The sequence below is a fragment of the Gymnoscopelus microlampas genome (genome assembly GCF_963454915.1).
Source record: "Gymnoscopelus microlampas genome assembly, chromosome: 2".
In the NCBI taxonomy this organism is placed as follows: Eukaryota; Metazoa; Chordata; class Actinopteri; order Myctophiformes; family Myctophidae; genus Gymnoscopelus; species Gymnoscopelus microlampas.
In genome coordinates, this window is record NC_139939.1 from 38,669,145 (window position 1) to 38,693,439 (window position 24,295).

The 24,295-nt window shown below is 42.5% G+C and overlaps 1 protein-coding gene across 6 annotated transcripts in view; it reads left to right on the forward strand.

Moving 5' to 3' along the window:
* The first annotated feature begins 713 nt into the window (after nt 1-713).
* The window catches only part of lrba (LPS-responsive vesicle trafficking, beach and anchor containing), a 294,320-nt gene continuing 270,738 nt past the window's right edge, over nt 714-24,295 (forward strand). For all 6 annotated transcript variants that reach the window (XM_084068296.1, XM_084068297.1, XM_084068299.1 and 3 more), the window contains exon 1: nt 714-1,634. In XM_084068296.1, coding sequence (XP_083924422.1) covers nt 1,470-1,634 — 165 coding nt within the window. In that variant the 5' untranslated portion in view covers nt 714-1,469. The remainder of the gene's footprint in view (nt 1,635-24,295) is intronic.

The window sequence follows — 24,295 nt, forward strand, 5'->3', positions numbered from 1 at the left end:
ATCTCAGTGTAACTGGATATGCAGTGACACCCCGTTCTTTATTTGCCTGAGTGTGTGTGTGTGTGTGTGTGTGTGTGTGTGTGTGTGTGTGTGTGTGTGTGTGTGTGTGTGTGTGTGTGTGTGTGTGTGTGCGCACAGTGGTGGAAAAAGTACTCACATTTTTTACTTAAAAGTATCAATACAGTAACTAGTAACTAACGTTTTCAAATAATTGTAGTGAAGTAAAAGTACAACATTTGCCTCTGAGATGTAGTGGAGTATAAGTAAAAGTACAGAAAATTGGAAATACTCCCAGACCAGTAAAGTAACTTGAGTACATGTACCTAGTTACTTTGCACCATTGTGTGTGTGTGTGTGTGTGTGTGTGTGTGTGTGTGTGTGTGTGTGTGTGTGTGTGTGTGTGTGTGTGTGTGTGTCCTCAGTCTGACCATACAGGAGTAGTGTGTGTGTGTGTGTGTGTGTGTGTGTGTGTGTGTGTGTGTGTGTGTGTGTGTGTGTGTGTGTGTGCGTGTTCGCGCGCGCGTGCGTGTGTGTGTGTGTGTGTGTGTGTGTGTGTGTGTGTGTGTGTGTGTGTGTGTGTGTGTGTGTGTGTGAGCCACAGCCACCTGTGTGTTAGTGTAACACACACCTGAGCCAAGCCACGGCTCATCAGAGTCCCATCAGAGCCTCGCACTGCGCATGCTCCGCTCGCTCAAGGGTTATATACTGTCATGGCGGGGACGAGGAGCTGAATCTACGGGGTGAAATAATCAGGAAGAGAAATGCATTGTAACTGGATTAACATTCACATCTAAAGAGGGTCTAGGAGGAGAGTCTGGGGAGGACAGACAGCAGCGACAGGGTGGACACCTCTGTCCACAGACAGTCGACGGTCACCGGCTGAGCTGCTGCTGACGGACTTGAGGAGTTTTGCTCCTCGCCAGCTCTCGTACCTGTCAAGTGTTTGAAGGCAGAGAGAGCAGCGACAATATAACAAGTTCCTCTGAAATGACACATGCTGGAGCATCGTTTCTATTCTGACAGAGAGGACTGGGACACTGTGTTGGACACACGGCTCTATTCCTCTTGTTATTATTATTATCTACGGCTGTTATGTTAACTGGCGAGACTGGCTGCATCTGTACGGCTCTCAGTTGCATTTAATCCATCCGTCTCTCGTATCAAGTTTCGTTTCGGAGCAGCAGCAGCAGCCAGGGGGGTGAGGAGGAGTTGTGCCTCGTCCAGCCTCACAGTGTCACCGTCGGCTACTCTTCTTGCGTCTTTTATTGTTGTATAAAAACCTGTCTTTGATGGGGAGGAAGAAGTCACCTTTGTTGTTTGACTGTCAATAAAGTCGCCCCGGGAGGAGGAGATACTAGACGAGGCTTATTGTTTCTGCGCCCGATATCCAGTTCTGCGCTTCCCCGTCCTGCGGAGGTGAACAGGTGCTTTACCTGTGAACGTCTGTCCGTTCATTATCTATCGGCACAATGGCCAGCGAGGAGCCTCCTGGCGCCGCGCGGCCAGGCGATGCCGCCTCGGTCACCCCCGGGATACCGATCAGGGGAATACGGATGAAATTCGCCGTCCTCGCCGGCCTGGTGGAAGTTGGGGAAGTTTCCAGCCGAGACATCGTGGAGACGGTCTTCAACCTGGTAAGCTGATTATGAGGCTCAGGATGGGCCTGGTGGTGGTAAACCGAGGGACACGCTCAGATGTCAGACATGTTATACTGACATCATGACTTGCCCGGCCTGACAATAGACTACTGTATTAGGGGGACATGTTTGAGAGAAAAGAACTCTTGTTCATAAAGCACTCATTTGCATTGAAAGGTCATGGTCACATAAAGCACCTCGCCACTGTAGGAAAACAGTCATGTCGGGTGTTTGCATAGTAGAGTGACTCGTATTATATCCCATATTGGAAAAAGGTCAAATGATAATAATAAAATGATGGCCAAATGATTTATTCTGGCCTTATATTATTAAAGCCCATAGAGACCAGTTAAACACTTCACATTGGTGTCTCCCTCTCAATGGCATCCTCATTGGACTGTTGTAGCTCCTGCAATTCATTACCTAAAGGTGAAATACAGTTTTGACAATTTTAGCTTGTTTTATACAAAAGCATGATTGTGTCTCTGAAGTTGGAGTTGTTCTAGTATTTCTGTGATGGCACATTTTTGTATTCCGTTGAGGGTATATATGTTAAGGACGGTGTTCTTCAAGACCACTGTTTTTATATATATCCAGGTTACTCAGTGTTACTGACTTATAGTGCTCCTTTTGGCCACAGAGTGTCTGCACTCTGCAGTGATGATTGGCTGGCTGTGACTCTGTCATAAAAGGACTTTGCAGTGTGAAGCCGAGTATGAATGAAAATGAACAAGGAAGTAGTTGTTACAGGAAAGCAACGCACGTTTCACCACAGTTTGACTGCAGTGCTTAGGTGAAGGTAGAATAATGAAAGAGGGTAGGTGGAAGAGGAAGGGGAGGAGGCAAGGTGGAACCTGTCAAACTGCTTTGTCACCATGCAACACCATAGACAAGAGTGAGAGACCCCGCCTCCAATTATTTAACTTCAATTACATTCAAAGGAGCTTTATTGGCATGAGAAAACATACCTTTACATTGCCAAAGCAAGTGTCAAAATATAATTATAAATATAATGAACAATTTAAGAACATGGGTAAAGTATATAGGTTGGAGCCGGTACAGCATTGTGTTAAACAGTGCTATGTCACATTGCGTCGTTATGTACATGTTATACAGGGCATAAAGCTTTTTGAAACAATATAACACCTCCCACTGTGTGGAGGCAAATGAAATGGCCTTAGGGTGTCACTTCTACTTACTACAGTTACACAGCAAAATTTGGAGCATTAATTAAACTCTGACTGTGTACAAATGTACCCGTAATGGTCTGCTTTCAGAGTTAAATTAACACAGTGGATTTTACTGTGCTGAGATTGGCCCTGCTACTGGTAGAGCAGTAGGATATGTACATCCCCATCCTTGATACAACCGGTACTGGACTCCCCCCCCCCCCCCCTCCAAAAGAGAGGGAGAAAAAAAGGAAAGTTGATTCTCACACATAATACTGTGACAGTCCTACCTGCTTTATTAAGCAAACAAACTACGTTTTACCCGGGAAGGGCTTTCTCTGCAGCCAGACGCTTCTCGCTTTATCAGACAGGTAGCCCTAGACCCCCAGCTGTTCCTTCAACAAAATAGCCTGCTATTCCTAGTATGCACAGCTGTTATAAGGAGGCAAAAAAAAAAGAAAATAAGGCTGATTAACTGATTTGAGATTCTGGCAAGCATCATAATGCTGTTTCAAGCATCAAGGCACAGATGGAAATTGAAATAAGTCATTTTGACATGAGGCAGAATTACCATAAGAGGTAAATTCACCTTAGGGTTGACAAATGCACATTTATTCTGAAAATCTATTCTGGACGGGTAAAAAACCTACTATCCGCTTTTGTCTATTATATTGTCATATGGACCCGGGTTGTGTTATTTTTTTCTGTGTTTATGGTTTCAATGTCTTCAGGGATAATTTGCCTATTTACCAGGACCACTACATGTTTCCAGGGCAACTGATGCACTTTATGATGGAGTGTACTAAAAACCCGACAGTGATGTGACTGCAGTTCAGACATTGCTCATCACTATAACGCACAGTTCAAAAACAAAACTGAACAAGCGGTGCCATATTAGTGCATACTTTGCTTATCCTAGCGAGACAAAAGTGCAATTGTGACTGCACACACAACTGAGGTGACGAGACAGTCAGGCATCAAATATATCAGCTGGAGTAGTGTGTGTTTGTGCAGATGTGTCCGTGTCCCTGGGCTTGAGGTGATCCATTTGACTGTGCCCCCCCCCCCCCCCCCCCCCCCCATGGCCACTGTTTTCGGTTGAGCATGCCCAATGTCATTTGAGAGTTTTGAGAGATGGCTTTTTGCAATTCATGTTGAAAAAACAAAATTGGGCCATTTTATCGTCTACTCAGGCTTTTGTGAGCCCCCCAGACCCCCCCAAACATGTTATAAATGGGTTATAATTGGTTTGTATAGGGAGTAAGGGGGCGTGTGTCTGATAAAATGAATATCAAATATCTAAATACTGAATCAAGCAACTTAAATACTGTCCGGGGTGCTCCCAAAAGCCTGAGTAGACGATAAAATGACAGAAAAAAAGTGAAATACCCAAGTTACACAGTTAACTACAGTTAACAACATTCTGGATTTTGCTGAGTACTGACTAGTGACTATAACCTTACACCTTCTAAAATCATGAATCTTTAATCCTCCCCTTGCTGTTGTGTGATGAGCTGATTTAATAGAAGCCATGCCCTGAGTCTCCTCTCCAGAAGTGTCAAGATCATTTGTAGTGTATGCCACACCTAACACAACAGTCTGTGTGTCTGTGACAAGCATAATATCTGACAAAAAACATAATGTATGTAATAATAAAGCTGAATGCTCTATATAAGAAATAAACTGACAAATGGTAATGTTGACAGTAAACCTGAGTGTTACAATAAAGTTAATCAACTTGCTTTTAAACAAAATGACACTCTCTCATCATTAGAGTGCAAAATATCCATATGAAATGGCTAAATTATTAACAATTTATCTTAACAATGACATGAACCTTTCCTTATCTTCTTGACCAACAATGAAATCAAATGCACTGTTACTTGTATGCATTTAACAAACACGAAATGTACGTTATACTCCATGGATTATACACCGTTATTATGTATTACCGTATTTATTTGATTATTTATTCACTAAAACTTGGCAAAAGTCCACAGTATTTCATCTTAATAAGTCTATTGGCTTGGCTTGTTTATGATGACAATAGCGCCGCCCTCTGGCCAGGATGTGCATCTGGTGGGCTTTTCTTTCTTTCCAATTTAAAAAATGTGGGTTCCTTGGCCTACTGCGAGTGTGCATGCAAAACAGACAGAGGGACAGCGGGGCAAAAACATAATCTCCGCCTCCTAGCCTTTCACTTCAGGCAAGGCTTCCAGAGGAGGAGATTACATAGAGTACAATATCTTGTTTGCCCTGAGATACAGTACAGTTTCTGAAGTTACAAGACACTTGGGCCTCACCCAATCAGCCTCAGCCATCAGTCTATTTTTTGTTGTTTGCGTTGGCATCTGTGTCTTGTTAAAATTTCTGGTACCAAAATAAAGCTGAAAGTTGAAACTTAATTCATTGCTGCTAACAATGTAATGTAACACTTATTCACTGCTTGCCTGAGAGTGTTTACAATTATTTTCGCTCTATTGCACACGGTGGTGGTCCGAGGATATTTTCGAAGGCCCTTGATTATATCTGATCAAATTAATACAATGTTCTTCAGAGGTTACCTCCCACTTGGGCTGTGGAGTTAATCAGGAAGAATGAATAATTGACTAAACTAATTTTAAATCGGAGGAGGAAACCCTGTCCCAGACTGTAGTCACAGGAGTATTCAGAGGCTGCAGCATTCCTGGCCTATAAATCATTTTAGACGTTTGTTGTTTAAGTGCAAGCTGCATATTGGAGCAATGCTTTCATTGTTTTTAAATTGAGTCAATTCTAACCTTTCTAAATGCATTGTTAAAAACGGCACGTAACATTACTATCACATGGTTATATAACAAATTATTTTCATTTAGCTACTGTAGTAATCCATCCCACCTACTCAGTGTGGAATCCCACAGTATTGTGCAAATGGTTCACCAATATTTAACTGTGTAACTGGACTGAGCCAGGATTATTGCTGGTCTGTTAGGTGACACAGGAGATGGGTGGTTTAGCAGTGTGGAATGCAACTTGCATTCTACCTCTCTGCAAGGTCAGTATATACAGGGTAACAGGCAGGGCAGCTCCTAGCTTTGTGGCAACTGAGAGGTACAGGTGAAGCCTACCCCTACCTCAGCACCCACCCACCTACTCCCACCCTTTACCCTAAATCGCAGCCAGATCATATCCGTGGATGAAAAAGCATATCTGTCCTTCTGTGTGTTTGTTTGTAGCTGAGGTCATGTGGCAGAGAGTCAGAGACTGATTTATTTGTCCTGAAAGTTGCTCAATTACACGCTGAGCCAGTGTCATTTTGATATCCTCAGGAAAGGTAATTGAATTTGTTACGCTGGCAGCCAAGATGTAGCCTACAGGTGTAAACACCACCACCTCGTAAATGTCAGACAGAATAGTAGCTACTGATGAATATGAGCCCAGATTTTGAATTTCTATAGTCGGATGATCTCAGTGTGATATTTTAGATGTTTTTGTTTTTAAGATTTCCGCTTTATTGATAGAATGTGGATTTTTGAGCATTTACAGAGGAGTGGAAATGCACGTGGAAGATTTGATCCATCTAGGTTTTGCCAGGTGTGTGCACAGCACCTGAAAGAATTAAATGTTATCCTCTTTTAATCTAGAAATGGTTTGAGTCTTGATTTAGAATTTCTCTGAATTGTATAGCCTTCCGATCTAATTCCAATGATTTTATTAATAATCAGGCTTTAGCTATAGGTTAATGTCAGGTATATCTCCCAGGCCTCCTCATCAATATTTCATGCGGTGTGCCTGTATTCAGTTTCCCCTGTAAGGGACAGCTCCGCTGCATAGAGAGAGAACAGACTGGCCTCTCTGAATTTTTCTGTGACAGGGAAAAATAAAGTTTGACTCCCAAGGTGTCATTCTTCTTTGTCTTGTAATTCACCTGCTGCCTGAATGCACGGCCATACTGTGAACACACACACACACACACACACACACACACACACACACACACACACACACACACACACACACACACACACACAGACACAGACACAGACACAGACACACACACACACACAAAATGTCAACGTGTCAGGGTCTCTTTGTCCGCTTTGTCATATTGATATCAATGACGTGGATGCTGCTTGGTGATTGGTTGACCAAAGAAAAATACACAACAAAATCCTCAGTGTTAATTTAACTCTTGACAGTTTACGCATGTTGCATTTATACAAATTGTACAAATTGATACATGAACACTGAGGATTTTAGTGTACACTGCACTTCAGATTTTTTCTAAGATTCATCATCCTATGAACCCCAAATTGGATGTTGAGGGGATTCTATAGAGGAGGTCTGAGGACACCTCCAAAAGTGCTTTCACTTCTACCCATAGGGTGCCACGAATGCATAAAGTTGCACAGTAAGTCGTAGACATGCTATGCCCCCCAGCTCGCACCCTAATGGACGCAATCCACGACTTACACCCTTGCTAGGCAACCTAGCCTGGCTCAGAGGAGTGCAACTTTCGAATTTTCTTGTCATTTCAATGAAGAGGTAACTCTTCGATGAAGAAATAACATTTGTAGGTGTTCATTTCAATTGTTTACCACAGCTTGCCTTGTCAGTACAAGTGATATAATCCTTACACGCTTGAATCCCAAAACACCACAACACCACTGCACCTGTGACCCCCCCCAGGAAGTGAATTTTAACAATAGCATCCCTGCATTGATCTAACACACACACACACACACACACACACACACACACACACACACACACACACACACACACACACACACACACACACACACACACACACACACACACACACACACGGTCTATCATTCATATTTTATTTTATATCTTAAGACCAGTGCAGAGGGAGAGACTAGTCTTGCTCCTCTGGTAACTAAAAGCCCTCTAGACTGATGCATGAATGAAAGCCTATCTTCTGTCCTCTCTTATCCCTCATCAGACTCATTCCTGTCCACACTGTTAACTTTGCCTCTCTTTCCCTTCTTAGCCAAGGCTTTTAAAGAAAAAGGCTATTTTCTAAAAAACAGCATCTGTGTGGGTAATGCTCACTGGCATTCAGTTTTACTTTTTCATTATGTGTGTGTGTTTATGAATTGGATGTTTAACATCTCTGTGACACAGGACAAAATGAGTTGACACTTGACAGTCGGTCAATAATCTCTCTCTCTCTCACACACACACGCACACGCACGCACACGCACACGCACACGCACACACATGCAATGTTTCTTAAACATCTATGGCAACCGATACAAGAATAGGATTGTGTTTAGTGTACACACACACACACACACACACACACACACACACACACACACACACACACACACACACACACACACACACACACACACACACACACACACACACACACACACACACACACACACACACACACACACACACACACACACACACACACACACACACAGTACAAGGTGTGTTCAAACTGTTTTTAGATGGCCCCAGTCTAAGCGTGGTGTCTGTTTTCTGCTTACCTGGTCCACTGCTGCCATGGTTGTGTAGCCAGCAGCAGATCAGATAGTGCAGCCACGGAGCTTTAGAGACCTCTGTGTGCTGACAAATAAGACAGCCTTAGGATGCATTCTCTGTCCTTAACACTGTAAAATCCTGTAGACATTTATTTTAGATGTGACGATTTTAGACATTTATTTTAGACGCCCATTTCAAGATGTGTATTACCCAAATGATTTGACTTATCTGTTTTCTCACTACCTCTGTATCTCTTTGCCTGCACTATCCTGAAATATTCATTCTGCTCAATATTCTTATTACTGCACTAATTTGGCAACAGCATGCGCTCAGTAAAACCACACCAAATGCAAAATGTGTAGTACATTGGACCCTCCAGATTCAGGTACTTGCCCCTTATGTCCATAATCAGAAACTTATTACTGACATTACTGACATTCAGTTTGTGTGCACTTAGCAGCAATGTGTTTAGCTGAAGTGTCCTTAAGCAAGGCACTGAAATATGAGATGTGATATCATTTCCCCTCTAAATCTTTGAGACAGATGGTAGAATACCTGAGAATGAAGGATAATAGTGGAGGTAAGCAAAGGAGAGCAAGATCAAGCTGTATTTGATGCTAGACAAGCTTGAGTACCTGCGCTTCCAGAGACGCTTGGCACAATAGGCAGGCATATGTGATGTTTGTACAATCAATGAAAAACAATGAAACCCTGTGTATGTCCAGTGAACTGCTAGACAGTTTTGTTGTGTGGGTGGCTTGATGTCCTATGTCTCTCTCCGAACTCATTGTTTATACTATAAACACTAGCCATCTGACAAATGACACTTGGGAACATTACCAGATATGTCACAGAAAGCTGGGACACCTGCTGCGGGAGACCCTCAGTGACGGAAAGACAGACAGTTAAGCTCCTTCCCCTTGAATCTGTCAGTTATTTATTCTGACTGGTTCCCAGCAGCATATTGTCTTTTGTAGACTCATACCGTACACGGATTGGAGTGAAGATACTTAGTTTATTGCTAAATAATACTGTTAACAGTTTTGGTTTACCTATTATTCTCTAGTATCTGTGTCATTATTTGTGTATAATTGAATGCTGTTGAACACCAACCCACTTTGATAAATAAAGAACACAGGGATACCTTAAATTTACTCAAGGTAGCTGCAATTTTACTAAAGATTAATTTTACATCATTTATTGCCTTATTATACGACCAGAAGTGGGGCAGAGGGACTATAGGGAGAAAGAGAGCTTATTACGGCCAACAAATTATGTTTTAAAAGATGATTTGTAATTCTGATCTAGGCCTGCCGTCTTAATTCCTTACAAAAGTGAACAGGGAATATCTACTGCTGTTTTTCTGCTATTAAGTGAGCAGAGGACATGCAGATGATTCTGCTTTGCACAGAGGTCAGCAACACATCATAGAACACACACACACACACACACACACACACACACACACACACACACACACACACACACACACACACACACACACACACACACACACACACACACACACACACACACTTATACACACACTTATACACACACACTTATACACATGGACACACAGCCACTCACTTATAACGCACCCTACAAACACAGGGCTCATAAAAACACGCTGACTCATGCACTCAACACTAGCATTAATATACACAGAGGCCTTAGAAGGAGATCGAGCAATATTGTCATAAAAAGATCCGTCATTATTAATGCCGGCAGAGTTTTTACACAGAACCAAACAAAGCTGCCTCTATGTGTGCTTTGCTTTTACATGGCATGTCAGAGGTGTGATGTGTAACAGCGTCAGCATCTAATCTTGCACTGTGCCGTTAAGATTTTAGCTGTTGTCAATAGATTCTATACATTTACAACTAGGCCTGTCATAGACGTATTTATTTTACAAAACCATTGACCAAGACAACATGGAAGCTCTGGTACTGAAGCATTTTCCTTCACCGACCAACATGTGTTTTTCCAAATATGACGAGTATGCAATAATCTACTCTGTGGTCATCAAAAAGATAATTCTAAAAATAAAACCTCACTTCGTGACGTAATTTCACTCTCCCTCTTTTTCGTTCGCTCGAGTTCTTTCTCGCTCCCCCTCTCTCCCCCTCTCTCATAAACGCACATATGCACTGCACAACGTGAGATGACAGCTATTGCCGATATATTTGCTACATTTATAACTATAGCCATTTATTTCTCAAGACACCAACTCAAAAGATGTATCTCTTTAGACCAGGCCTATTCATTTAGGTTAATTGATTTAAATCTGTTGAATTGATGCCACTGTATATTTACTTAGATGGAAAGAGGAAGGGGAGAGATGCAGATGTATGGAAGAGAAAGCGGTCACAACCTTTTATTTTCTTATTTCTTTCTTTTCTCTTGTTTAGCAGTTCAAGACAGAAAGGTGCCCAGATGTTAGACATCACACACCTGCCCTGCCAGCTTTCCTTTTTACACGGATGACAATTTGGCTCTGTGACTGGCTCTGCTACCGGCTTAACGCCCCCCCCTCCATTCCTTGTTTGTATGTACTTTATTATACAGAACAGCAAGATGGAATAATGGCGCAACATTCCCACCTTGTGTGAAAGGGGCTAGCGATAGCTACTCACACCTGCATGTGAATTAGCCTCCTCAGCAGTCCTCTCCCAAGTTATGACCTCATATCAAGTACAAGGTCACAGGCTGTTCTCTCTTATGATGACAACCGCGAGGTGAATGCTAAATTACTCTCGTCTACAACAAGACACTCTCTCTCACACATGCAGGACACACACACACACACGCACACACACTCAAAATGCACTCTCCAGATATTTTTGTTGTTGTGAGGCAGTATTACAAGTGGCATGCACAACATACTGTAGCCTTTGAACTTGCGCTCAAAGTTCAAGTGTGAGACTGAAATATGAAGAAGTAAACTACACAGTGTGCTGGATAGGCAGGTGGGCCTATTGGTGTGGACTGGCCATTCACCACTAAAACACTACAAGCATGCACGCACACACGCACGCACACACACACAGCCTGGACAAATATCTAATTTTGTTTTCAGTTACGAGTTTTGGCTTCCACATGACCACACACACACACACACACACACACACACACACACACACACACACACACACACACACACACACACACACACACACACACACACACACACACACACACACACACACACACACACACACACACACACGCACCAACTCACTAACAACACCAGTAGCTTTAGTCTACTAGACTGATGCATTGCAACAGCACAGGGTGATCAGCTTCCCAGCTCAGTGAGAACTTGATAAGTGATATTAACCTCTCTTCTCCCCAGGGTGTAATAATATGATAAAAATTGATACTTGAAAAGCCTTGGTTTTTAAAACTCCATGTGAAGCGTTTTCTCGTCAATGAAGCCTCTTGTCTTTTGTAGCAGAGCCATTACGCTGAGGCCATTAAGATTTACTTGACGCATACCCCAGGCAAAGATGGCGACATGGTAAACACGTCAGTTCTTCAGCGAGAGCGACTGCCATCGCTTTAGGCATTGCTGTACTGTGAACGCAAGTTGGCCGAGTCCCCACAGACTACCTTTTTGTTTTTCCTCCTCTGGTGTTCTGTGATGCTCACTTTCTTCCTTCCACACCCCCCCTTCCCCGGAGGCTGTTCTGCCTACTTGTTTTTGGAAAGATCAAATTTGCACTGTTTATCAAGCTGAGATGTGCTTCATGGCAGCACACATATGTGAGCCCTCTCCGGAGGGGACCCCTACTCTCCAACTGAAGTCTCTTGTGGTGATAAAATGGGTTTTTAGGCTTGTGATATCTGGTACTATAGGGAGTCGGGCTAATTGAGTTTGGTCTTGGTATGACGCGGTTTGGCTTGCTGAAGGCATGCTGATGGAATTCTGATGGAATTACATCTGTTTTTGGTTGCTACGAAAATTTACTTTTCAAGAGCTTTTGAACATTGACAGTCAGACAGTGCAGTGAAGAAAGAAAGACAGCGCGGGTATTTGTAATATCCTAGTATACGTAATACCGTGGTAGTATTGCCCAAGTCTAACTTTACGGGCTACACGGGAACGATGCAATGCAAGTCAGGAACAATGCATGTTGGGAATGCATGCACCACACGGTTATGCAGTACCAGTTGTCAGACTACCCGTTGCACCTGTCTATCTGTCCGTATCCCTTGGCAAATGTGTGTGCCGAGTTTGAAGTCGGTCGTTCGGACGATTCTTGAAATGTGTTTACTACAGACGGACAGTCGGACACACAGATATCGTGCATTTATAGTAGGAAGTAGGATGGCAGGATAGACTGTATTTATCAGGCATGTCTGTCTGTCTGGGGGCTGATGAGGTGTGTGTATGTGTGGAGGCTGAACCAGTCGGTTACAATCACAACTTCTTTCCTCCTCTCTCTGCCTTCTCCTCCCTGTCTCTCCCACTGGCCTGGCCAACAATACAGAAGCTGTTTAGACTATGTTATTATTATTGAATACTGTAATTGCCGCTTCCTGAAATGTTGTTCCTCACAATACTTATGTTACGAGCTAAATGTAGTGATGTAGTGATCTATTGTCAACTAAACTTACAATATACTGTACAGTCACATTATTTTTGTACATTTACATGAATGATCGCATATGACACATAACCATCACTGTAATACATGTTATTTTTTCAATTATATTGCCATGTATTGTTCCAGTTAGCTTATTTGTCTGTCTTCTTTCTACACAGATATTCACAGGCACACATGATCATATTTACAAAGACGCACGCCTGCTTTACAATACCTTTGAATAACCCCCAGATTGTAGAAAATCCTTTGCAAAGCTCTCTGAGATGTGTTTGTCTGCTCATTAGCAGTGAGCTGTCAGCACAGTGGTGTCATTTAAGCCTTTAAGGTTGCCGACAACAACACCACCTTGATCTGGCATGGCTCACTCATGTGCACACTCACATAATGAGTCAATTTCTCATCGCCTGTGGTGGAGGAGAAGACCCAGGGTTTTAAGGTGTTTGCAGTGTTTTTTTGTCTTTGTTTCGGTTAGGGCCTGACCGATGCTAGATGTTTCTAGCATCGGATTTTGGAGCGTCCTAGCCCACCAATTAACGTAACAAGGATCTGACCAGTTAAATCGTGTAAAATCAATTCTAATCAATAAAAATGTTTTAGAAATAGCTGATCCACAAGCTCGCAACGCGATGCGTGTGGAAATGTTCGCCTATAATACCATTCCCAAAATAAGTGCGCCTGGTTGAAAGTGGTTTAAAATCAAGACATATCAGGGAAAAAAAGTCAAATAATGGCCGATATATCAGTTTGGCTCTAGTGTCGGTCGGTCAGTGTGTTGCAAATCTCCTATATGATACGTTTGACTGATATCTATGAATATATCTAAGAATTTGGTGTGCCACTCGAGCACCCCATTTTTGCAATTCAAGCAAAATGTACATTTTGCATATATCCTTAAAATGTGTTCTTCATAATCACAAAACGTCACTAGTTCAATGTGTCAATATCTGAAGAAAATGTAAACGGCCATGGGAGTAGAATTGTGATTGAATACCCTTCAACCCCCTTTCACATAACTCTCTATAGAATATGTCTTGCTCTACATTCTACGACATACAGTATACTGTAGCTTCAGGTTATTAATGTTACAGCTCTTACTACCAGGGGTGCAATGCTCACTGGACGGCCTTGCACGCCGTGCAGGAACCTATTTGACCAGGAGCACACGCAGGCACACGCATAGATTTAAAACAACTTTAAATTCACACCTCAACAAAGTTTACAAAGGCTCCCGACTCACACCAGGGAATTAACATAGGAATGAGCCTAGATGCATATCAATTATCCATTGTGTGACCTGTAGTGTAGGTGTTAAGCGACGTACGCGTCACGTCTTTAAAATAGAGTGCAACCACCTTCCGATTCAGCATTGCAACACTGCTTACTACAACTATTACTATTTGTACTACTGCTACAGTTACTTCCATTGTTACTGCTACAGTTACTTCAATTGTTACTGCTACATACAACTACCAGTACTAATAACAATTTGTAGGACTTTTACCCCCAACTTCATTTTCATCACAAACGAGCCAGACTGTTGTGCCGTTCATACTTCTATATTGCAGTCTGCACTTTGCCCCTTGTGGTTTCAGCTTGCACACATCAGCCTCAGTCTGCCTGGCCTATCAGCTGTTGCTGGACGCTGACACAATGGCCGTCATTCAGGAGTGCTTCTGGTTCTTCCTCATTTGAACCGAATGCTCTAGGTGTAGCCTAACTGCTGCATATTTCCTCGTATTAGTCATGGAAGTGTCCTGCATGACTCTGTGCTTCTGAAGGGCTAGTCTGTTTTTACCACTTCATTCTCTTAGGCAGTTGGGTATTCTAAGTGATAATGTCTTGTGTTAACCCATTAAGACCTCAGGCCGATTCTGAAAATGCCTTCTAAATCCTGACCTAAGTTTTCTGAAAAACTTGCATTTTGATTCAAATAAATTAAACAAAATGATTGCTGTTATATGCTGTATACAGCAACAACTACACCAAAAGGGGTTCCCGGATTGAAAAGTATAGTAACGTATTGTTTTTCCCGTTCTAAATGGGTTAACGTCCACTGATAGTGTGATACAGCTGATATGTTTCAATTGGGTTCAAAAGGGTTCAATTCAGGTGAGATCATGCTAGCCCAGAGACTATGCCCTGTTCTTGAGTGTGACTTTGTGTGTGTGTGTGTGTGTGTGTGTGTGTGTGTGTGTGTGTGTGTGTGTGTGTGTGCGCACACGTGCTGACATGGATGAGTTCCTCTGCATACAGCCTAGAAAGTGTGTGGGTGCATGCATGCATGCATGTGTGCAATTTGCATATTATGTAACTGTGTGTGCACATATGTTTTAATATAATATATATATATATATATATATATATATTCAAGCATTTGTTGTTTCTGTTACACATGGGTTATTATCAGTCTTCAAGTGACACATGTCTACGCCTGTCACAATTATTACATAATCTTCTAAGTTCTAATCGCAATTATTTGAGATAATCGCAGTTATTTTGTCATAATCGTTTCCATGTTGAAAAATGTTTATCCATAAAAAAAGCAGAAATAGCTGATCTACAAGCTTACACCACGTCACTTTGTGGTTTGTTTTAAGGTTGTAGTAAAAGCTAGTAATTTCTTTGTATATTTCAGTTATATGACCTATCTTCCCTGTGCAATTGTTTTATTACGAAGCCTAAAAGGCAAACGGAAATGTATTTTCGATTAATATGTTCCAATGGTCAGTGCCAAAAACACAATTAAATCGTTAATCGCAATTTTTAGTGTGACAATTAGTCGTCAACTTCAATTTGTAATCGTGACAGCCCCACACAGGTCTAATCTGCCAGGATGTTGACTGCGTGCAGTGACAGAGATTTCTGCAGGATGTGTGTAAGAATGTGCTTTTTTTGTGCACAAGTCTCAGTGCCATCACATAGCAATCTTGTGCACCAGCAGGACATCTAAGGGAGAGGTGACGGTGTTATCTAGCGTGAATGGTCCAGACAGAATGGGCCCTATTGATTGATGATGGTTGAGAGACGGTTCCTGTACCCTTGGCCTGTTTTCTCTCTCTCTCAACATTCGCTGCTCTTCTGCTGCCCAAAGTCTGGCACACAACCTACTGGGAGAAACTAGGTAGGCTATACTTAACGACAGACAGGCAGGCACAAATATAGACAGACGGATGAATAGAAAGGGAGACACACGGACGGACAGTCATATGGACTTGCACACATACTGTATTTATTTATATAATCAGACAGATAAGACGGATACATGCCACTTAGATTGAATGGAATACGAATACATTACATTCCAATAATCAATTTCTCAAACTTGGATTGAATATGAAGAAGGCATCAGGGACATAATTCCTTGAACATAATGGTACTTTGCAGGGCTTGTAAAGCTACCCATGTTGTGTTTCTGAGTGCCCAGTGCCCGTGTTGCCATGTCTGCTTATTATAAGTGACTTCGGGCTTGTTTTTTCTGTAATGTTGCTTATTTGGGCTTGTTTCCTAAATATTGTTAAACCAGCGGTTCTCAAACATATTTGTCCACGGACCCCCCATCCAAAAATATGTTGTGCCAGGGACCCCTGTACCAGATTTGTGTTAAAATGTTTATTTAAAATGTGCCACTTTTTTCCTCCATCTGTTTTTCGAAAATGGCAAATCTACGCTCACAACTTTCTCTTGCAAGATCTGTTAGACAATGCTGTCTGCTTTGATGCATCAACGTCTGTCTGCAGCTCATCATCAGTAGAGTACAAACAAACCGCAGCAGGAAACCTCAGACTTCCTGAATTCCATAATACTCCTTCCTTATCTGTGTTAGTAATGTTACTGTATTGCCTTTGTGGTGGCCATCTGGTGGTTTTCTTTAGTTTTGACCATGTTGATAATAGCACCGTCGTATGACAAAGTATAAATCAGGCTTAACGCTTTGGTGAGTCTATGAGTCTATTTCAACTTGGTGTAAAAGAGTGGGTGAAATTATTTGCCATACAAGCTCCCACAAATTGCTGTTACAAAATGGATAATCATAAGAGTAGAGGCGAAAAAAAGGAAACGGTCAAATAACAATAAAAAATCTTGTGCAAGTAGCAGCGGATATGGAATATGTAATACTGATATTTCTGCCCCCATTGGACAGCACAGTTGAGCGCGACAGGAAACAGAGAGAGAGAGACGGGGAGTGACACGCAGCAAAGGCTGCCGGGAATCGTACATATGTATAGGAATACAGGTATACCAGGTATTCCTGACTGGTATTAATGAACTGTTGGGCGTGTCCACCATCCACTGAAAAACGGCATTTTGAAGTGTATTGCTCAAGGACACTTTAAATGGTAAATGGTGCATTTATACAGCACTTTTATCCAAAGCGCTTTACATAGATTATGCATTACCATATATACCGATGGCGGAGGAAACCATGCAGGGCACCAACCTGCTCATCGGGAGCAATTAGGGGTTCAGCGTCTTGCTCAAGGACACTTTGACACTAACTCTGGAGGAGCCCGGGATCGAACTGGGAACCTCACGGTTCCCATCCGGTTGCTCTACCGGCCACTCTACCCCTGAGCCATTGCCGCCCCACTTTGACACTAAGACAGAATTAGCCGGGGATTGAACCAGGAACCTTCCGATTCTCAAGCGCCACTGCTGCCACTACTTCTTCTAGTACTACTGACTGATACTGAGTCCAGGGCCACAGGGACACACAGAGAGAATGAGAATGATGGAGGAAACGGAGAGAGACTGAAGAGAAGAGGAGAGAGAGACAGTTGGCCTATCTTCAGTGTGAGACGTGAATGCCCTGAGGAGATGTGCACAGCTGTTGTTCATTTTACTTCTGCTTCAGACCACTCTCTCCTCACCAGATCTAATTGTGGTGTCAGGGCCACATTGAGTCCACTCTGACTGTATGAGTAACATGTTTCACAAAATTATCTGTCATTATTATTATTGATATTAGGCCTTGGTGTCAATGTTATTACAGATATATTAGGCCTTGCTGTATACTCCTGTATTGGGCATTGGGCAGATTCTTTTCTTACTCTTCTCAAAACATATTGGCTGAAGAGAGTGATTTGCTGGAAATGTCTGGATGATAAGGGGTTGCTATATCGAAGGCATGGCAGAGACTATACTTTCACCCCCGTCCGTCCGTCCGTCCGTCTTTGTACAGCTAATCTAAGATTGACTTCTACTACCTGGCCTGGCGGAGACCTGTGCTCCGAGGAGCACATTTGTCTGGTATTGATATTGTGAGATGAGTCTAGATATCGTCTGGGATTTGGTAATACTCGTAATATTGTGATATGGTGTAAGTAACGTTTTTTTCCTGGTTTTATCCACTTATGCCCTATTTTCTACTTAAAAATAGGGCATGTAAATAAGCTTGATATCGATATATTTCATGAAAAATATCTTCAAGTCATTGGATAACATTCACATCAACAATCTTACAGAGTCCTAATACTTACTTTCTGCACTTGCAGCTCTGTTCTGTATCTGTTCATGTATAGTACATCTGTGAAACATTTATAAAATACAAATCTAACTATTATGCTAAATATGCAGAAAGGATTACAATGTTGTTTGTTTTTTTTGGGGGCTTTTATGCCTTTTATTTATTGTATTCTTTTATAGCATATGCATGGTGGAGATTGACAGGAAACGGGGAGAGAGAGAGTTGGGGAGAGACATGCTGTAAAGATCGTCGGGAACGGGACTCGAACCTGCGATGCACTATCAGGCTACAGGAGCCTAGCGGCCCTATTCTGGGCGCCGTCTTACCCATTATCCCTAAACCTCTTTTTTTTACTATTTTGAAAAACATTTTCATGTAGTTCAAATAGCCAATCTACATCGACACATTGTGAGCTTGTAGATTTGCTATTTCAACTATTTGAAAATGTTTTTCAAATTAGTAAAAAATGGCAAAGAAGTTTAGGGATAATGGGTAAGGCGGCGCCCAGAATAGGGCCGTAGGTGCCCGGACTGCAAGGCCAGCAGTACGGGCCACAACGTTGTTTAGTTAATAGCACAACAGGCTCAGCATCTCTTCTCAAACCAACATTAAAGGAAACGACTTTCCAAACCGCAGATGGTAGATTTGACTAAATCTTCGTCAGCTACGTATGACTCCAGTCTCAGCCTTGGTATGGAGTAACACACAGCCTTCTCATCGGAGCGGAGTGGCTGTGATGGGATATGTCGGATGCAGTTTCCTCTTTCCCCAGGGACTCAACAGTAACTAGACTGGCCCTTCCCTACTATTGCTTTGACTGTTGCCTGTTAACTGGTGCAGTAAATAAACAATTGTGTTGTACTTTTAATTGTAGATCCTGATTCTAGATTCCTAATTCAAGATGGCTTTTAAATAAGCTTAGGCTGGACAAGAACTACTGCTGTGTCTAAGTTTAGGAAGTACAGGGCTACAGGATGTTCTGGTAGGCTGGACAACGTGTAGCTCTGTACCTCCTGTACTTCCATATAGACACTTTTGACTATAGTTATTTTTCCAGGCTTAAAATTTGTTCAAGATTTTCTTAGTGTTAGAATATATTGTCAGCTTGGTTAATGATCTAAACAGAAAAGATGCAACTTTTGACACATTCTCACACTTTGGCACACTTTCACACCGAATCACTCACATGCTGTCTGGCACCCATGTGCACACATTCACACACACAGTCTCATAGCTACATACACAAACGCTTCTATTCTTCCCCTCATGCATTTGATACTTATTGCATAATTTTGGCATTACTTTGCTCTTCTGTTAATTTAGCTCACGCACAGTCGTGCACACAGAGAGACATATATTCACAACCACCCCACCCCCTTGAAAACATGTGTGTGCGCGCACACACACACACACACACACACACACACACACACACACACACACACACACACACACACACACACACACACACACACACACACACACACACACACACACACACACAGAGACCACCTAGGCCTGTCACAATTATTACATAAACGTCTAATCGCAATTATTTTATTTAATCGAAATTATTTTTGTATAATCGTTATAATCGTCATAATTTTTATTCATTATGTTCCATTAATTTTCAACAACAGAAACACAATTAAATCGTTAATCGCAATTATTTGAGTGATAATTAATCGTCAACTTAAATTTGTAATCGTGATAGCCCTAAGACCACCCTCCCAACGCAGTGAGAAACGCTTGGACTGGCACTCCTATATGCTTCGATGACAAATAAGTCAAAGTCGTCAGACTTCCAGTTGGGTCATCAGGAGGTTGTGGGGGTAATTAAGTCACAGCGCCTAATTAGCAGCTGGGTCCTCTGAGCGTGTGCAGATCCTCATTACGCTTCTCCATGCAACACGGAGAGCCGGCATGTCTCACCTCCCTGCTCCGACTGCTATTTTTATAACTTGCTGTGTGCAACCAATACCTGCCTGCCTAACAGTACTCATCATCACCGAGAGCTAATAATGTACTACCCCCACCATCACCACCGCTGCCTGGCTTCTCTGTCAAACAATGCGATGTATTATATATGCCTCGTGATCAAAGGCCTCCCTCTCGCTTTGCGGGTCTTCTCTCCTCAAATGGCCTACGACGAGAAGTGGCTCTAATGCTGGATATGTTATTCCACTTATTCACAGAGAGGGAAATGATTATTTTTCTCGTGGTGGCTTAGAGGAAAGGAGTGCAGTTGATGGGTCATAATCTTGATTTTTTTTCTAAGCTTCACAGCTTTTTTCTAAGCTGCTGAGTATACGTTATTTTAAACAATTCGTATGGTAGTCGAGTATGTTAATACTCTAATCTACTGTAGCATCTCTTACATTGAGAAATGTTAAACTGTGGTGTCAGGTAGGACACCTACTGGTTGACACGTGATACTGCCTAAAGCTCATAAGTACAATATCTCCCCTTAGTGCAAGCGGGGATTACGTCTTAAAAGAGTGGTAGAAATTTGGGAGACCCGGTTCAAATCCTTCCTTAGTAGAACGTAAAGGTTACGGATTGCAGCTTTAAAGATCTCATTCCTGCAGAGCGTGGTTTTCAAGGCCATCGCAGAATTTAGCTCCGAAACACCCCGAGTCTAATGAGCCACAATTTCCTGACCATTCCTCAGACTTCCTCGACGTTATGTCGGACACACTGCCATATCCTTTACTACTATGCCAGAGCCAATAAGTGTACATAGTTCAGGCCTTTGTGTGTAATAGGTTTTGGTGACACTTTTTGTTTGTTAGGATCAAAGTGTTGTGTGTAGATGGTAGATACAGACTGTGATTGTGTTACAGGTTCGCTTTGTTCATGTCCCTAAGTGCACACATATATGTAGCCTATATAAATGAGTGTGTACATGTCATGTCAGTATATGTGACTATTGATTTAGTGCATTTTTCCGTGTGTGTATGGGTTCATGTTATTTACACAGTTTGTGTTATACAGGACAAAGCTCTCTTGCAGTGAGGGTTGCTTTCAAGCAGATAAGAACACAGAGTAATGAGATCCAACCTTCCAAGTTGAAAAGATCTTAGACTAGTAGTTAAGCTGTGGATTTTCTCAACTACAGGAAGGGGAAAAATAACTGAAGGGGTAGATAAACTTCCTGCTGGGAATAACAAGGAACTTGGCATAATGTGTTGACTAATGGAGGCCACACAGAAAGGCCTCTTGGAAGAGTTTTGTGTTTTGTCTGTCGGCCATAGTTATGAAGCAGATGGGAGAGAATGCAGCTTATCATGCTGAAATAATAATTACTGTACAGCAGAACAGTATTTTGAGGCGCTGATGGCCTAGTGGTTAAGATGCATACCACATATACAGTAGGCTCTAATGCAGTCTGACATCGAGTCGCTGGTTCAATTCCTGAACCCGACGACCTTTGCTGCGTGTCACTCCCTGTCTCTCTCTCCCTGTTTCCTGTCTATCTCAAATGTACTATCCAAATAAAGGCAGAACCCCCCCCCCCCCAAAAAAAAAACTTTAATAAAGAGTATTTCATCAAATGGGAGAGTATTCTTGGTGACTACTTGTGTTCTAGATTTTAAGCTTTGAGTTTGGTGTCCTTTGGCAGCGCGGCTATTTTTTAATAGCCAAAGACATCTAAAGTGACACGGATGCGTTCCCGGATTGAATGGGTTAATTGCGGATTAGAGAAGTGTTTGTGTCTGTGTGTGTGTGTGTGTGTGTGTGTGTGTGGCTGTGAACGCACAAATGCTGCTTATAAACTCGTGCCCTCGTTTTCCCATCTCCGTCCAAATGCCTTCAAATCTGTCCTTTGAGAAACTTTATTCTCCTCTCAGTCAACCTTGAAAACTATGAAAATGGCTGTGGAGAGGACACATATTTTGAGCTCTTGGCATCTGGCACATCTTCAGTGAGGCTTCCCCTCAGTATTCAGGATGGTATAGTTAGGATGGGTAAATGCAGAGAACAAATTTCACGTATGTGCAAATATACAGTGACCAATACCCTAACAACATCCAACACGTCTGCTGCACCAGAAACCCTTTCCTCCTGATTTCCATTCACCACCCTCGGATTTGAGTAAGACATGCTTTTGACCTCCTTATCAGGTTACTACAGTATGTCAACGCTGTCGAGGGGAACATGGGAATTTTGGTCACAGACTGTGTCTTCATGTTTCGTCGTCACTGTGATGGATGTTTTATTTTGGGGTTCTGGGGTGGGAGATCTGATGAGGGGGGTGTGGGACAGAAGCAAGACGACCCATTTTTAATTGCCTGTCGTGCACGAACAAGCTACTGTAAATCACCTTTGGTGTGAGAAGATAGCTCGTTAAAGTGAGCCACTTAACAGAACTGAAAGTGGGTCAGATATTTTTTTGGGGGGGACTGTATTGTCCGACTCCAGCTGATGGAGTCTTTGACCCGTGGCCAAAAACCTCTGCAGGCAAACTGAAGTTGAACTGCCCTGCTTCAAAATCTGTGTTTTGCAACCTCTGAGTTGTGCAATGTTCATTTTTAGAATGGCACCTTCCCTACAGGTAACAGAGAGAAATGACACTAACCCTTTCCCCTGCTAATGCTTCATGCTTATATCGTGACGTCCCTTATGACAGCAGACTGTCTAAATTTTCCATTACACAGAAACACATGGAGGCTAATGGGAGAAGACAAGTGATGGATTTATATGCTGATTGTTCACAGCAAGACAGACTGAAAGTAGATTTGTCAGGGGCTTTGCGCCTGCATGGGTTCTTTGGTGCAGGCATGATCTCATTCAGCCGATTTAATTTTCAGTTCTGGGGATTTCACCCATAGAATTAACAGTTTCATTAGGGAAAGGAGTGGTGGAGGAGCATGAATAATGGAAACACACACACACACACACACACACACACACACACACACACACACACACACACACACACACACACACACACACACACACACACACACACACACACACACACACACACACACACACACAATATGACTGTTTTGCCGTTTTGGTTGACAATATCTTGTGTGCAATTGTTTCCTCTGGTACAAAATGTCCATCATTTGCTATAGAGGTCACTGTAATATGTTTTATCCATCTAAAACAGTACAATTGCTGATGGTGGCTTCTATGCGTTTAAGGTAACTGAAGTGACTGCTCGGGTGTTGTCAGAAAAGGGTGTTGATAGAAAGTGCCGCAGGTGTGTGTGTCTGCACTTGGCGTGCGTATAATAATAGACACACAGTCCAGTACAGAGGCAAGATGTGGTTGTGCATTCTAGTTTTAGCTCACCAAACTATCCATTCAGTTCACCTAGTCATCAGTTACTCTGTGGTCTTGGTTTATGTGCTTACAATCTCCCACTTCAACCCAGAGTTTCTCTCTTCCCCCTCTGTGTTGTCATCCATGGAGACCATAGAGCCTCACCACCATTGTGGTTTTGGGTCTCCTAGCTAGTTACGCTGCACATCTACTATATCTCTCACCCCCACCTTCTCTCCATCTACCCCTCACATGCCTACCTGAGCCCGTCTCGATCTTTGACCTGCTCTCCCAGCCTCAAACATTCATTCACCCTTTCTTTGTCTCTCCCTCCTCCCTCGTATGTGGTCGGCCATGGGGACTACAGAGGCCTGTTTGTGCTTTGAGCAGCGGCACTGTGGCAGTGTTGCCATGTCTGCCTATTATAAGCGACCTTGGGCTTGTTTTTCTGTAAAGTCACTTGTAAATATTGGTGGTTGCAGGTTTTTTGGGATTGTTTCTAAAGTGTAGTTTCTGATTTTTATGTTTGAGAACCCAGTGGTTCTCAAACATTTTCATGTCAAGGACCCCCAAATGAATAATGTATTTTTCCACGAACCCCCATGTAAAAAGATTCCATATTTTTATCAAGATCTTTTA